Raw genomic sequence first — 16,063 nt, 5'->3', positions numbered from 1 at the left:
CGTCTGCCTTGGCCACGCTAGCCTAGGATGGACTAAGGTTCGATCCCCCACCGTTCCATATGGTCCCCCAAGCTGGGAACAATTTCTGAGCGCATAGCCAGGAGTAACCCCTGAGCATCACCAAGGTGTGGCCCAAAATAAAACAAAAAAAAAAAAGGAAAGAAAAGAAAAAGAAAAGAAAAACCTTTACAGAGTCCAGAAATGTCCTAAGATAAAGTTGACTAATTCTGCAGGCAGTTTTGCTTGCTTCTTAAACTGTAAAGAAAGTCTAAATAGTAAATGTCATTACTTGCTTCTCACAATAACTTGATGGGGGAGGAAAGCCAGAATCCCTAATCCCAACTTTAAAAGGAATGAAACTATAGAGGCAAAGGAACTTAGTCAAGATCATCCTGCTGAAACTGATAGCCCAGATCAAGAGCAAAGTCTCCTTACTCCTCTTCCAAGATCCTCATCACCACATAAATTGCTCCTAGGGGGAAAATGGGATGGGGCAGCATTCAGCAAGAAGAGGGAAGCTCCTTCAAAAGTCCACTCAGGAGAGGTCTGAGCGGTGGCGCATGTGGTAGCGCCCCCCCCCCCCCGCGTCCCATATGATCCCCTAAGCCAGGAGCGATTTCTGAGCTCATAGCCAAGAGTAACCCAAGTGTCAACGGGTGTGGCCCAAAAACCAAAAAAAAAAAAAAAGTCCACCCAAAAATACCTTACTAAAAAAAATAACTGGATCATTTCCTTCCGAAGCTGACCAGGACCTTTGGTGGAAACCATATGATTCTGCTGCTAGGGTGTTCGGTTAAATAAAGTCTTAGTTTTAAATGAAGAGAGTTTTCCTGGCTGTTGGGAACCTGACCTCCTTGAAGAGGGCACCAAGTCCCAAGCCATAACCCCTTGCCCTGCCATCCCACTCTGACCTGCAGTGTAAACAAATCAAAAACCCTGTAAGCATTTAAGCAGCATTAAAAACAGTCCAGCCAGTACACTTCAAAGCAGCGTTTTTCCATCTAAGGGATTCTTCTACAAAATGAGTTTCTACAACTAGGTCACACTGGACTGGAATGTGAAGGGCTCCTGTGGGCTCCTTCAGGGGCTTGAGAGAAAGCTCAAAGGAGGATGGAGTCAAGGGAAGAGGGCAAGGAGGGGCCACAGACACGCCCCAAAGAGACAGGAAATCCAAGGAATCTGCAAGTCCCCAAACCCTCCCAGAATTCCAGGGAATCTTGGAACACTGGGAGAACAGAGAGCAAACCAGTGCGAGGGTCCCAAAAGGCCAGTGGGGAATGCTGTCAAACTTATTAGAGAGCGATTACCAATACAAATACCACCCCCAACCCCCACCACTATTCCTTGACTCAGTCTCTCCAGGGGAGAGGTTTTTGGGCTGTTTGGAGAGCTGATAGCAATCACTAGCGAGCTAACAGAAGAGTTCAAAGCCCTCCTTTGACAACTGAAGCCAGCAGAAATAAGCTGTCTACCCCGAGGTCCTAACAGGTCTCCTCATCCTGGGAAGCCCCCAGATGTCCCACCAACAAGAGGTGCTCTGGTTTAAGTTCAAGAACAAAACTCTTCTCCCCAGACTTTGGGTCCTGCTTTACAAATCTTTCAGAGAAAGGGTGGGCTGCGTGTGACAAGCGGGATGCCAATAACCCATCCACCCCCAATCTTCCCCTGGCCACTCTGTGCAGAGAGTCCAAGCCCGAGTCCGGAGGTGGGCTGGGAGGTCCTGCCAAGCGACAAACCACCCCTCAAGCACTTTATCTCTATTAAGAAACACTGGGCACTTTTGAATCACCTCACAAGCATGAATCACACCACGGCAGGGGGATGGAAACGGGAAAGGATTTCTCAGCGCTACTTTCAGATTTTTTCTCCCTTTGTCCCGTCTATCAATAAATACACTTCCCCCAACCTCTCTACACACAACCCCAGATTTTCATACATGCACATTTTGTCTGTGCGCCCCCCCCCGCCATATAGACTTGGGTTGACTCCCCCAGCCTTTAGTGATGGGCACAATCAGCTCCCCTTCCCGCAGCAGACCGGGCAGGAGGGTCTCCCCGCCCTCGGCCTGCACACAACAAACACAAACACACACAGACATCCACACAGCAAAGGAGCCGGCCGCACTGTGCGGCCCAGCACGGCTGCCTCTCCTCGCTGCCAACTTGCAGTCCCGGAGAGAAGTCTGGGTGTGTGTGTGGGGGGAGTGGGGAGTCTCTGAGACGCCCCCAACTGCTCTCCATGACGCTCACCTGTGTCAAGTCCTCGTCGTTGAGCAGATGCGACTCTCGGGGCTTGAAGCAATTCTGACACTTGCTCTTGTTGAAGATGTTGGCCTGGAATTTCCTGCACGGGTTCTCCTTGGCCGCCGACATGGTGGGCGCTGCGGCGGCGGCGGCGGAGACAGCGGCGGCTGCAAGAGCGACGGCGGCGCAGGCCCCGGCCCGGCCCGACGCGCGCTCCGCAGCGGCAGCGGCAGCGGCAGCGGCAGCGGGCGGCGGACAGCGGCTGGCGGGGCGGCCGCACCATGCACGCACGGCCGGCTCGGGCGGGCGGCTCGGGCCGGGCTCAGCGCGGGCGCCGCGGCATGCCCCGAGCCGGCCGCCCGCCCGCCCGCCGACGCAGGCCCCCGGTGCGCGGGGCCGGCCTGGAGGGCGCGGGGGATGATCGGCGCGCCCCGGGCCTCCCTCCTTCCCTCGCTCACTGAGCTCGAGCTCCCCGCGCCTCGCCCGCACAGCCGCCGCCCGGCCGCCGCGGGCCCATGGACGGACGCGGCCTCTCCGGGCCCGCCGCCTCCTCGCGCTCCGGGCCGCCTCCCCGGCTCGCCCCCCGCAGCCTCGGCTCCTCGGCCCTCCGCGCCCCGCGGCCGCAGCAGCAAATGGGAGCCGAGCGCCTCGCGCACTCCCGGGGCGGGGCGAGCCGGGCGGGCGGGCGGGCGCGCTTCCAGGCGCGCGGGGGAGGAAGGCGCTCGCGGAGGCCGCGCCGGAGGCGGGACTTCGCCCCCCCTCCGCGGCGCGGCGTGATGGACAGCCCCCCCGAGCCAATAGCGGAGGCGCGCTCCGGCTAACAAAGAAACCCTCCGGCCAATGGCGCTCGGGGGCGGGGCCAAAGCGCAGCCGAGCGCTAGGTAACTTCTGTGCGCCCAGGAAGGTGGGGGCTCGGGATGGGACGTTCAGGTTTGGTGGACTGGCGCCCAGGCCGAGACCGAGGCCGAGGCCGAGGCGAGGCCGGCCGGGTCCTGCCGGCCTGACAGCTGCAGGGGCCGGGCTCCGTCCGGCCTGTCGGGGGAAGAGGCGGAGCGATCTCCCCAGCGGGTCTCCTGCGAGCCTCTCTCTCTCTCTCTCCCTTTGCAGCCTCGCCTTCCCGCGCGCTTTCTACACACACGCCAGTCTAAGGCATTCTTGCAGGCGTGACGCCTACTGTGTGCCAACACCTCCTCACCCTCTTGCGGGAATCAGGGTCAACGTTTCTAGCGGGCGGGATTTGGTTCCAAGGACTGGATGGATATTCCTGAACTCCTTCAAGTTGCACCGGCCTCCCCTCGAGGCTTCCCCCCTTGGACACCCGAGGAAACAAGACGCAGACAAGAAGTTCAAACTAGGACGTAGGGTTTCCAGAGATGACTAAGAGGGGACTCAGTCCTGCAGAGCTGTCACTTCTATTCTGGGAGATTAGGGGAGGCGGACTCCACGCCAGGTACTGACTGAGCTAGGCATTCTTCCCCCATGAAGTGCCCACGGAAACTTAAGGCTCAGGCACCTCAAGTGGGGTGTGCAGGTCAGGCCTTTGGGGAGGGCCAAGCCGACACCCCAGCCCTCAAAGTCGAATCTGCTGGCCTGGATACTGTAAAAGAGTTACAGACAGGAAGGACAGGACGGATAGAAGAGCGGGTAGGGGGCTTGCCTTGCATGTGGCTGACCCAGATTTGATCTCAGGGGTGGGGGCCCCTTATGGACACCACCACCACCACCACTCAACCCTGCAGGAAGTGATACCTGAGTTCAGAGCCAAGAATAAGACCTGAACACCGCGGGGTGTGACCCAAAACCCAAAAAGATTAAAAAAAAAAAAAAAAAAGGATTACAAGAGCCCAGAGTGAAGGGAGGGGTGAGATTTAGGGGTGGTGTCAAGGTGGAGGGGAAATTTAGTGAAACGTTCTAGGTGGAGAGACTGGAGGTGGTCACAAAGGAGGAAGGAGAAGCCTGATCAGAGATTCCTGTGAGGCCAGATCTCCCAGGGCTTTGAATTCCAGCTCAGGCGCTTAAATGTCATCCTGCTGGCAGTAGGAGTGGATGAGGAAGAAGGAGCCTTTAAACAGGGGGTGAGCTAACTCAGCCTTCACAGAGGAGGTGACATTGAAGCATGCCTTAGCAGCAGCAGCAACAGCAGCTGTTGCTTCAGAAATGGGAAAATTCTAGGAGCAGTGAAATCTTCCAGATCTGCGTATTTTTCCATTGATCCTCTGGTGATTAGTTCAGGGAGGTGGATTTCAACTCAGTGTTAAAACAATGCTTTCCCCCACAAAGTGAGCTGAAGAAAGATGGGTCCGTCTTTCCTGGCCTAGGGGAGAACCTCCACCCCTTCCTGGTCCTATGGCTGCTGCCTCAGTTGCCTCATCTACAGAAGTGGCATGCTTGAATGGTGTCTGGGAGAACTGCATGATGGGAGGGAGAAAGAGAGGAAGATTTTGCATAGGGGTTGCAGATATAGCTCAGTGACAGAGCACATTTCACATATATAAGGCCCCCGGGTTTGCGCTCCAATATCTCACACACACACACACACACACACACACACACACACACACACAAAGTTTAATGTTTCATTGGTTAAATCTAGGCAAAAGTTGCAAATGTACTATCCTGGTGCATGTGGGTTGGTTTAGATGATTTTTGTAAAATATTTTTTGTGGAAAGAGGAAATGGAAAAATTTTGCATATATTCAATACTCAGGAATGGATACCAATGGTGGCCTCTGGGGAGGGAGCTGGGTGGTTGAGAGTTGACCTACTTTTTAATTTTCACTGTAAGCCCTTTTGTTCCTTTTGAATTTAGTATGTGTGCTTGTACAAATTGTTTTAAAAAATTAAGTATAAAAATAGTTCAGAGGGACTGTAATGATAGTATAGCTTTGCATACAACTGACCTGGGTTTGATCCCCAATACCCCATATGTTCCCACAAGCCCTGCCAAGAGTGATACCTGAGTGTAAAGCCAAGAGTAAGCCCTGAGTATTGCTGGGTGTGGCCCCCAAACAAACAAAAATAGACCAGAGTTGGAATCAGAGAGATAGTATAGAAGTAAGTGTGTTTACCTTACACATGGACAACCTGGGTTTAACCACATCCTAAATGATCTCCCAAATCTCTCTGGATTGATTCCTGAATGCAGAGCTAGGAGTAACTCCTGAATATTACTAGTTGTGACACCCTAATTTTTTTTTTCTAAATTAAGTCAACCAATAAACAAGAATCAGAGAACTGAGCTTACCATGATGGGAAGACGGGAAAGAGTAGATTGAGGGAGGAGGGGCACGCTAATGGACAGTTTGGTGTTTGAACATTATTTGTATAACACCCTGTCACTAGCAGTCAGTATTGTAAATTGAGGATGACTCTTCCTTTTTTTTTTTTTTTTTTTTTTTTTTTTTTTTTTTTTTTTTTGGTTTTTGGGCCACACCCGGTGATGCTCAGGGGTTACTCCTGGCTATGCGCTCAGAAATTGCCCCTGGCTTGGGGGGACCCTATGGGACGCCGGGGGATCGAACCGTGGTCCGTTCCTTGGCTAGCGCTTGCAAGGCAGACACCTTACCTCTAGCGCCACCTCGCCGGCCCCCTCCTTTTTTTATTTTAATAGTTATTTTCCAGGGGCTGAAAAGATAGCAGAGATAGAGTGTTTGCCTTGCACGCAGCTGATTCGAACAGATGGTCCCCCATGCCTGCCAGGAGCGATTTCTGAGCACAGAGCCAGAGTAACCCCTGAGTGCCGCCAGGTGTGACCCCCCCCCCAAAATTTATTTTCCAACCTCAATGACAGCTGCCTTAGGCCTCTTCTGCTAGGGAAATGATGGGCATGTTCTTGTTTTTACTTTGGGGACACTCCCAGATATGCTCAAGGCTTACTCCTGACTCAGTGCTCAGAGTTCACTCAGGACCATATGTGGTGCTGAGAATCTAACCTGGGTCGACTGCATGCAAATCAAGCACACTGCATATTCTGTTCACATCAGTAGACATATATAGCACCTGACCAATGCTGGAGAGATCCGAGGTAGGGGAAATACTGAAGAATGCAATTCAATTCCAGTCTACCCAGGAAGAGATCATACTTGAGCAAATGCTAAGAAGTAGAATCAGGAAGCAAACAGACATATGCAACCCAGGATGTTGTGGGGGGCCAGAAAAAGGTTCCTGGCTCTGTATAAAACTTCAGGGAAGATTTTTTTTGGGAAGACAGTGTCAGGAGCTGATTTCTGAACTAAGTGAGACGCCATTCACTCAGAAGAGAGTGGAAATGTAGAGGAAGGAATACCAAAAGCAGAGACTCCAGCCTTGACAACAAAGGGCGTGGCCATGGAAATAAGTATCTCAATCTGACTGGGCAGAACAGAGTAAGACTGGGAGGATTTGATAGATGGTACGTGTGAAGTGTTAGCACATACTGGGTGAGTAGCTATAATGGCAGATTAAAGTTCAACCTCTTCAGAGTGTTGCTGATTATGATAATGACTATGCTTGTTATGATTTTACCTCCATTTTATTGAAAACACATAAGATTTAGGATAGTCAAAGAATTGCCCATGGTCTTATTATAGATCCTATACATGAGGATTCAAGCCCATACAGGGGCCTGAATTCAAGCCCATTCAAGACAGAGCTGTCTAGAAAATGGACGATTCACTTTTTTTTTTTTTTTTTTTTAAGGGAGCCACAACTAGCAGTGCTCAGAGAATATTCCAGTTTTGTGCTAGGGGGTTGCTCCTAGTGATGCTCACAGGACCATGAGGTATTGAGGATCTAATCCACCTTCTCCTGCATGCAAAACATTTACTCCAACCTGTTGAGCAATCTTTTTGGTCCTAGCTGAATTTTCCTGTTTATTTTTGAGCCACACCCAGCAATGTTCAGTGGTTACTCATGACAGTATTCAGGAGACCATGCAGTTTTGTGTATGAATCCAGGCCATTTGCATGTAAAAAATACACAATCAATCTGGTAAATTATTTTGCTCTGTAACCCTAACTGAATACTGAGAGTTGGTGTTTGGGCCCCACCAGGCTGTGCTCAGGGCTTACTCCTAGCTCTGTAATTAGGGATCATTCCTGGAAGGGCTCAGTTGATCCTAGCCAGTATTGAAGATCAAATTGGGGTTGACTAAATGCAAGGCCAATGCTTTACACCCTGTGTCTCCTCCTCCTATGTGACATTTTTAAATGTAAGTCCTTAAATAAGAGCTATTGTTCTAGAGTTTAAATCAGAAGTGAAATCCTAGAAACAAAATCAACTTAGGACAATATAACTAGAAGAGGAAAATAAACTTGTAAAATATCTAGGAGGTGGAATGGGTATATTTTACCATCTATAATGCTGCTGTCCTAAACTGGACACCATGAAGGCAGGGCTGGGTCCTATTGTTTGTTTGTTTGTTTGTTTGGGGGCAGTGTTCAGATGTTACTCCTGCCTCTGCACTCAGAAATCACTCCTGACAGTTTATTGGATGCTGGAGTTCGAACCCAGGTAGACTGCATGCAAGGCAAGTACTCTACCCTCTATACTATCTCTCTATCCCAGGATTGGGTCTTGTTACTGCTGCATTGCCCATGCCCTCTTCCGTAGCAATTGAAAAAAGGGAAAACCTGCTGTTTTATCTGGCGTTATCATCCTTCCTTCATCAGATCACAAAACTCACCCAAACAGGGTATCCGTGTCTCATGACCTTTGGTTTCATTTCTAGGAATTTAGCACAGCACAACACTTTGCATAAGGTCAAATGCTCAATATAAATATTCTATGGGCTGAACCCTGAAATCTGCTTATTTTATTGTAAACATCTCAATGTAAGATTGTGTCTCAAGTAAGCAATAAACAAAGATGCGAGCAAGGAGAGATCTCTCAGTTGGTCCCCAAGTGCAGGTAACTTCTTCTTTGTAACAACGTTAAGTGAAAGTGGGAAAGAAGTCTTTGAGGTCAGCCAGTCCTGTGATAATCTACTAGAGGTCTTATCTCAGTTGATTATTGCTACACAAAACCACACCACCCTAGCTAGTGTGGTTTATCACCATAGTTATATTGCTTCTTACAGTTCTGAGTTAACTAGGCTTAGCATAATAATTCATCCAGTCTTGCCTAGGGGTCTTTCATATGAGTGCAGTTAAAGGGCAACCAGCTGAGTCATAAGGAGGACCTCCAAACTGAATTGAGGGTGGGGAGAAAGCTGCCTTTCCTCTCTTCTGGACTCTTGACTCTTCTGTGACATCTTAGCATTCTCAAAGTGCTCCAAGAGGAAGGAAACAGAAGCTACCAGGCTTTGCCAGGGATTATTCCTGGCTCTCCACTCAGGAATCACTCCTTGATGTCTTGATGTCAGGGGCCAAACATGGTTTGTTTGCATGCAAGCCTATTGCCTTAATCCTTATGCTATCTCTTCAGCTCCAGAAACTAATCTTAAAAGCTGAGCTGGGCATCAGTCATCTGTTCCTCAGTCTATTAGCCCTGATCCAGATCCCACATGGGAGGAGATCATACAAGGACATGAATTCCAGATGTGGTTCACTGAGACCACCTTTGACATCCACACCCAGAAATAGAATTTACTATCACATTATTGTGAACACTAAATAAATTTATGTTAAATGTTTTTCTTTCCTTTCTTTTTTTTTGTTTTTTTTTTGTTTGTTTGTTTCTGGTTTTTGGTTTTTGTGCCACACCTGGCAGTCAGTGCTCAGGGGTTACTCCTAGCTCTGCACTCAGGGGTAATACCTGGCAATGCGTGGGGGACTATATGAGATGCTGAGGATTGAACCTGGATTGGCTATATGCAAAGCATATACCCTACCCACTGTGTTATTGCTCCAGTCCTGTGTGACATATTAAGAAAAAACAAAACCTGAAACACAATATGTGCTTAAAGCTATCAGCATGAATTATTATGTCTATACTAGAGGGGTAGTATTTTTTTTATATAAAGAACCAGACAGTAAATATTTTTATCTCTGCAGACCATACTGTTTTTATCATAACTATTCAATATTATCATTGTTGGGCAGAGACATTCATAGTGAAGACAATAAATGAGTCTTCCTGATTATGTTCGAATAAAACATTATTTACAATAACAAGTAGTGGGTCAGATGTAATCATTTCTCTTGGATCCTCTCCTTTCTGTTTATTGGGCCTCCCTGTCATAATCAGTGCCCTAAAAATGTCAGTTGCCTTAATTGGTTCAATTCTTGAAGTCACAGCCATAGTGCTAGGCTCTGTGCTGGGTAGTGCATGTACCTTTACTAAACCTGATGGTCCTCATTAGCGGTGTTCACTAATACCTAATGGGGGTCCTGGTTGTCCTCTCCATTCTCTAATTATCTTCTCAAAGCCACCCCAAATAAAGATGTATATTCAGTGAAATGACATAAACTAAACCTCAAGAAAAGTCTCCTTCCCTTTCCTCAGTGACTTTCCTAAAGATTTGTATCACTTTCAGCTTACAGATAGAGAAAATGAGGCATACAGCCAGTAAATGGTAAGCTTAGATTCCAACATTAGCAGCATGTTCATAAATGCTGGCCACCACCTATGTTTGCCACAGCTCACAGCAGCCCTACTGAGATGGCAGTGAGCCTAGCCTTGCACTAAGCTGAGGCTCTATTAGTTACAGTGGGCACTAGATCAAAGCTCGGATACCCCTTCCAGCTCTGCTCTATAATGATTTTATTTACTTAATTTACTTTATTATTATAATTGTGGGGCCACACCCAGTGGTGCAGGACAAGGGGTGGGAAGAAGGTCCCAGGGTCACACCTAGCAGTTTTTAGTGGGCCATGTGGTAGCTGGGATGAAACCAGGGCCTCTCACCTGCAAGGCATGTGCTCTGCTGTTTGACCCACATTTCTGACCCTTCTGTAATGTTTTTACACTGCAGGCACCAAATGGCAATAGTCTCAGATACAGACTGGGAAAGAAAGTCAGGCCTTGAAAGTACCAAGTACCAGAAAAGTAATTTAACTATTCTGTGAACCTTGTAAGTGATTTTCCTTAAAATGGAGTTGTTCATACAAGTATGCAAAGCTATCATCTGTAGAAGGATGTTTATTGTATCCTCCTCTTGTTGTTTTATGGGTTACACCTAGAGGCACTACAGATGGGCGGGCATGCATGCTAGGGCTGGAAATCTGATTCAGGACCTTGTACTTGCCTGTGCCTTGCCACTTGAGCTGCATCACCAACCTATATCTTTATTATTTAGAGCAGAAAACTGTAATCCTCCCAGCTGTCCACTATTAGATGGTCAAATAAATAAATTGTGATTCTTTGATATAGGACTTTGCCACAAAGCTATTAAAGAAAGAGGGTTGGAGAGATAACACTAGAATACTTGCCTAGCATGTCACTAACCCAAGTTCAATTCCTGGCATGGACCCCCAGGAGTAATTCCTGAGTATGGACTAAGAGCCAGGACTAAGCTCTGAGCATTACCAAATGTGTGGCTCAAAAACAAACAAAAAAAAAAGTTAAAAAAAAAGTAAGGGGCCCGGAGAGATAGCACAGCGGTGTTTGCCTTGCAAGCAGCCGATCCAGGACCTAAGGTGGTTGGTTCAAATCCCGGTTTCCCATATGGTCCCCTGTGCCTGCCCCTGTTTCTGAGCAGACAGCCAGGAGTAACCCCTGAGTACCACCGGGTGTGACCCAAAAACCAAAAAAAAAAAAAAAGTAAAACTAGTAAAGAATGATAGTGGTCTGGGAGTATAGCTCTGTGGTAGACCCTTGTCTTACATGTATGAGATCCTGGGTTCAATCTTCAGCATCACACACACACACACACACACACACACACACACACACACACACACACATTGTCAACCAATTGCTAAATACTAAATACTGTGAAATTTAAATGCTAATGAGGAGAAATAGTTCAATAGGCTGGAGGGCATACTTTGGATGCGGGATTCCGGGGTTCAACTCCTGGTATTTCTTTGTCTCTCAAGCACTGGTAAAAGCAATCCCTGAGCACTGAGTCTGAGCAATCTCCTAGATGTGACCCCCCTAAAAAAAAAAAAAAAAAACAAGTCCCATGGAAAAATAATGTGTACAGCTAGCTGTGGCTCATCAATAAATCTCAATATATAAAATAATGGGAGCGTCACTTAAGCTGTATATTTATATTGCTTTTTTTTTTCTTCGACTTTTGGGTCACACCCAGCTGTGTGTAGGGTTACTCCTGGCTCTGTGCTCAGGAATCATTCCTGGCAGTGCTTGGAGAACAATGTGAGATGCTGGGGATCAAATCCCAGTCGACAGCATGTAAGGCAAGTGCCCTTCCCACTGAACTCCAGCCCATATATTGCTTAAAATTTTTAAGCAAAAAAAAATGTTTTTAAGCAAACTTTTGGAGATTTTACTAATAAAGATAATCATGTGATGGTCAGTATTATTTTCACTTTAATAATCATCAGTTCACAATAGTTTTGTTTAGACAGAACCCTTCTACTCCTCCCCTCCCATATTATGTTGAAACAAATCCCAACTCATAACATTTCTTCCACAAATATGTCACTCTTTGTCTCTGAGATAAGAATTATTTTTTATAGTCTACAATATCATTATCATACCTAAACAAAAATTCTTTAATATCTTCAAATGCCTAGTAAGTAATTTCCAGTCACCCCATAAAAACATAAATTATTTTTATAGTAAGAAAAAACAGGATTGCAAAAGAAAAAAAATTAATCCAGAGGGTAAATTGGTACAGCTTTACTTGAAGTTTGTTTTGTGATACTTATCATAGCATTACAAATGTGCTTATCTTTTGACCTGTAATCCCAAACCAGGAATTTATTCTAAGAAAACAAAATGAAAGAGGCGTATTCACCATTCACCAAAATATGCATTGCTGGTTACAAAGAAGTTGCTTTAAAAATATTTGTTGAGGATGGGCAGAGCAATAATACAATGGGTAAGACATTTGCCTTGCACTTGGATGAACTGGATTTGATTCCCAGTGTCCCATATGGCCCCCCAAGTACTGCCAGAAGTAACTCCTGAGCACTGCCAGGTGTGGCCCCAAACCAAGCAATCAAAAATGTGTTGAGAGCTAGAATGACAGTACAGCGGTTAGGGTGTTTGTCATCACATGACTGACCAAGGGTTCTATCCCTAGCACCACATAAGGTCCCCAAGTCCTGCCAGGAGTGCTTCCTAAGCTCAGAGTCTAGAGTAAGGCCTGAGTACTGTTGTCTGTGACTCCAAAACAGAAAAATAAAACCAAAAAAACACCTAAATTGTGTTGAATCTGTGGAGCTATGGTGTCATTCTTTGATTATAGAAAGAAAAACAGAAATCCACAAAAATGTCTGCAGTTATTGGCTGATACATAGATTCCTAAAATGGAAAATTGTCTGTCATTTTAAAATCAGAATATTGACTGGAGAGATAGTACAGTGGGCAAGACACATGCCTTGCATGAATTCAATCTGAGTTCGATCTCCAGCACTGTCTATGATCCTCTGATCACTGCCAGGAATGGTCCCTGAGCAATGCTGGGTGTGGATGCCCCCCCCTCCAAAAAAAAAAAACTATAGTATGAGGAAACCAGAGAGATGGCTCTATAAAGAGATGTACATGCTTCACATGTAGAGTCTCTGATTGTTATTCCCAGCACTACAGTGACCTCTGAGCAACTTCAGGAATTAGTATGGAGCACTGACCTAAGAGTAGTCACTGAGCATCACTGATATAAAATCCCCAAAAATGAAAAAATAAAGGCAAATTAGAGTATGAGAACACAAGAGGTGTTTTCAATTGATCTCTGAACTACAAAAAGTAGAGCTTAAACCCTCAGCCCTTTAGTAGGTTACAGACTTTTTCACTGTGGATCCAAAAATCAGCATTTGGATCCTGAAAAAGAATCCTTAATGTGGAAACTCTCTTATTGAGTGATCAGCCTTTCCTTCCCCTGTGATAAATCAGGGGGATAGCAGATACCCCAAATATGATGTCATGAAAAAGGACCTTACCTCTGTGTTCTCCCTCTGAAACTGCAACCCCATTTTCATCATGAGAAAACCTTTGGACAAACCCAAACTAGGAAATATTTTACAAAATGCTTGAGCAGTACTCTTCACAATTCTCAAGTTCTAATCTGGGAAGGTGACTTTAAGGGCTGAACATATACTTTGCTTGCAATAAGCTGGGTTTGATCCTCAGACTCTGAATGACTGGAGATTGAACAAAAATGGGCCACAACATGGTACCTCCAGAATAGCACTAAGTTATGTGGGTGATGTCTGAATATTTCTGATAATGACTCCAAATCCCTGAATGAGAATTTTCTTGAGTGCCTGGTGCCAGGTGTGGCCCCCAAACAAAGAGTAAACAACAAAAAGTACTCTCCAGGTCTGGGCCCAGGGCTGCAGCTCAGTAGTAGGTCATCTATCTGCCTTATAGACATGAGGTCATGAATTCGATCTTCTGCACCACTTCTCATTGGCTTGTGCTATCATAGTGGCACTGCCATTGTGTGTCACATTGTATAGACTTTTTTTTGTTTGTTAGTTTTTTGTTTGGTTGGTTGGTTTTTGTTTTGTTTTGTTTTGTTTTTTTGGGCCACACCGGGCAATGCTTAGGGGTTACTCCTGGCTCTCTGCTCAGAAATCACTCCTGGCAGGCACGGGGGACCATATGGGATGCCGGGATTCGAACCACCATTGGTCCTGGGTCAGCACTTGCAAGGCAAACATGCTACCACTGTTCTATCTCTCCGGTCCCACATTGTGTAGTCTTTAGTACACAGCAATCATGGCAACAATTAAGGAAAAATGAGGAAATCATTAGTTTTTGAAAAATTAATGACTCAGCAGGTGAGATAGGGCCAAAGACTGGAGCATGATGGTCTCCTGAGCATCCCAGAGCAATCCCTGAGCACAGGACTCGAAAAAGTCTCCAAGCTCCATTAGGTTTGGCCCAAAGAATTTTTTAAAAAGGGCCAAAGAGATAGCACAGCAGTAGGCTGCTTGCCTTGCACATGTACAATCCTGGACAGATCTGGGTTTGCCGGCATCCCACGTGGTCCCTAGAGCCTGTCAGGGGCGATTTCTGAGTGCAGAGCCAGGAGTGAGACCCTTAAATAAAGACTACAAAGTCAGTCTATTCTATCTGTGCTGTAAATAGAAAAAAATTTAAAACTTATAACTAATGATCAAAACAGAATGTAGATAATTATTGGCATAACAATGTATTCAGGACATAGTAAAGTCAAATCTATATAGGAATTGTGTTTGCTGAATAAGGAGTTTTTGTGGGGGGGGGAATACAACAAACTGCTAACAAGGTGCTTATAGTTTATATATAAATAAATATACATGGATACATATTCACATGCAGAGAAACAAAGCCTGGATGCATATTTGTCTTGAGTTGCCGACCAGGGATCAGTGGGGAGATACAAATCAATATTCTTTAGGGATTTGGAGTCTGAAATGGGGCCCACAGTTTTATGGCCCTAACAAGTTTCTATCTTGAGGGAGGGACTTGGAACTAATTCTAACTGGTCTTCTAATTTTCCAAAAGAAATAGAAAATCTAGGTTGTTAATAAATTTCCAGGGACCATTCAACTGTGGGGGAGGAGAGTTTTCAGGGTCACACAAAGAGAATCGAGCTGGGTCTGCAAGAGGCGGTTCCCAGAGGCGGTCAGCTGAGCTGCCCGCAATTTGGCCCCACCATCTACACCAGGACCTGGAGAGTGGCCAGTTGGCCGTGTCAGGGCCGGCTGCACATCTTCCGGCTTGCAATGCTGCATGCGGCCAGCTATGGGGTGGAGGCTCACTGAGTTTTCATGTTTACCCCCTACCCCCCTGGTCACTGGGTCACTTTGGGGCTATGTGTATGTATGCGAGTTGTGGATATAAAGAGTTCTCAGGTATCCAGGATATCTTTGAGGGTGCATAGATTGGGCCATATTATGCATCTATGTACACACAGGCTTGCTTATTCCAGGGTCTATGGCAGCAGGAGTGTGCGTGTGAGTGGTAGGGCTGCCTTTATCTGCCTCTCTCTTGTATGTGTGAGACAATGGTGCATGTTTATGTGTGTCTGTAAACAGTTTTGCTATCTGGCTGGTCTGGATGCCTATGTTTACACTGTGCATGTGTATCATAAGTGCACGTGAGCATATACACTCTGTCCAGTTGGGTTGTGTCTGTTGTATATGTCTGTTGCATGAATGGTACTTTCTGTCCATGCTCTAGGTGAGTGTATGTCAACTTCTGTCATTGTGTTAGGTGCCCAGCTGAGTCCATGTATTCATGCATGTGTGAGGACCGGATGGTGGAAGTTGAAAGTGAGAGTTCAAGTCAAAAGCAATCAGTACCAACTTCTCTCTTCTTTTTCCGGGTTTCTTCAAGTCCCTATAAGAAGCATGTAAGAGTCAGGCACCCCATTCCCCCTCCTAGCTTTTGAGCCCCACTCACAAGTTGAGAACCATGAAGATGAATTAGAAGCAGGGTCTAAGCTTGGTGTATCCCCCAGTCAAGTCCTGGCATACACCCACACATACCCACCACACCACACAAATACATACCCCTATGCCCCCACATAGGGCCTGGCTCATGAAGGCCCCTTGCCCGTGGCTAACAGCAGTCTTTGATCCCGGATGTAGCCTAGCGAGCAATACCACTTCATCATTTCCCACAAGTACTGCCCGGAGGCCATTTGTTTATAGGAGAGAAATGCAGCTCAGCCTGATTGGATCATTCCCCCAAACACAGGCTCTGAGTACAGGAAGCCTGTCTGGTCACCCTACAAAGTGGCTGGTGAGGCTGAGGGGTGGATGGTGGGGATGAGGCTAGGAATC

At 46.6% G+C, this 16,063-nt stretch overlaps 1 protein-coding gene across 7 annotated transcripts in view; it reads right to left on the bottom strand.

The window, feature by feature from the left end:
• MPRIP (myosin phosphatase Rho interacting protein) overlaps positions 1-2,404 on the bottom strand; it is a 151,316-nt gene extending 148,912 nt beyond the window's left edge. For all 7 annotated transcript variants that reach the window (XM_049776742.1, XM_049776741.1, XM_049776740.1 and 4 more), the window contains exon 1: positions 2,250-2,404. In XM_049776742.1, coding sequence (XP_049632699.1) covers positions 2,250-2,372 — 123 coding nt within the window. In that variant the 5' untranslated portion in view covers positions 2,373-2,404. The remainder of the gene's footprint in view (positions 1-2,249) is intronic.
• Positions 2,405-16,063: the final 13,659 nt, after the last annotated feature.

This window comes from Suncus etruscus, chromosome 7 (genome assembly GCF_024139225.1).
Source record: "Suncus etruscus isolate mSunEtr1 chromosome 7, mSunEtr1.pri.cur, whole genome shotgun sequence".
Lineage (NCBI taxonomy): Eukaryota > Metazoa > Chordata > Mammalia > Eulipotyphla > Soricidae > Suncus > Suncus etruscus.
This window is presented reverse-complemented; position numbering and strand designations above follow the sequence as displayed.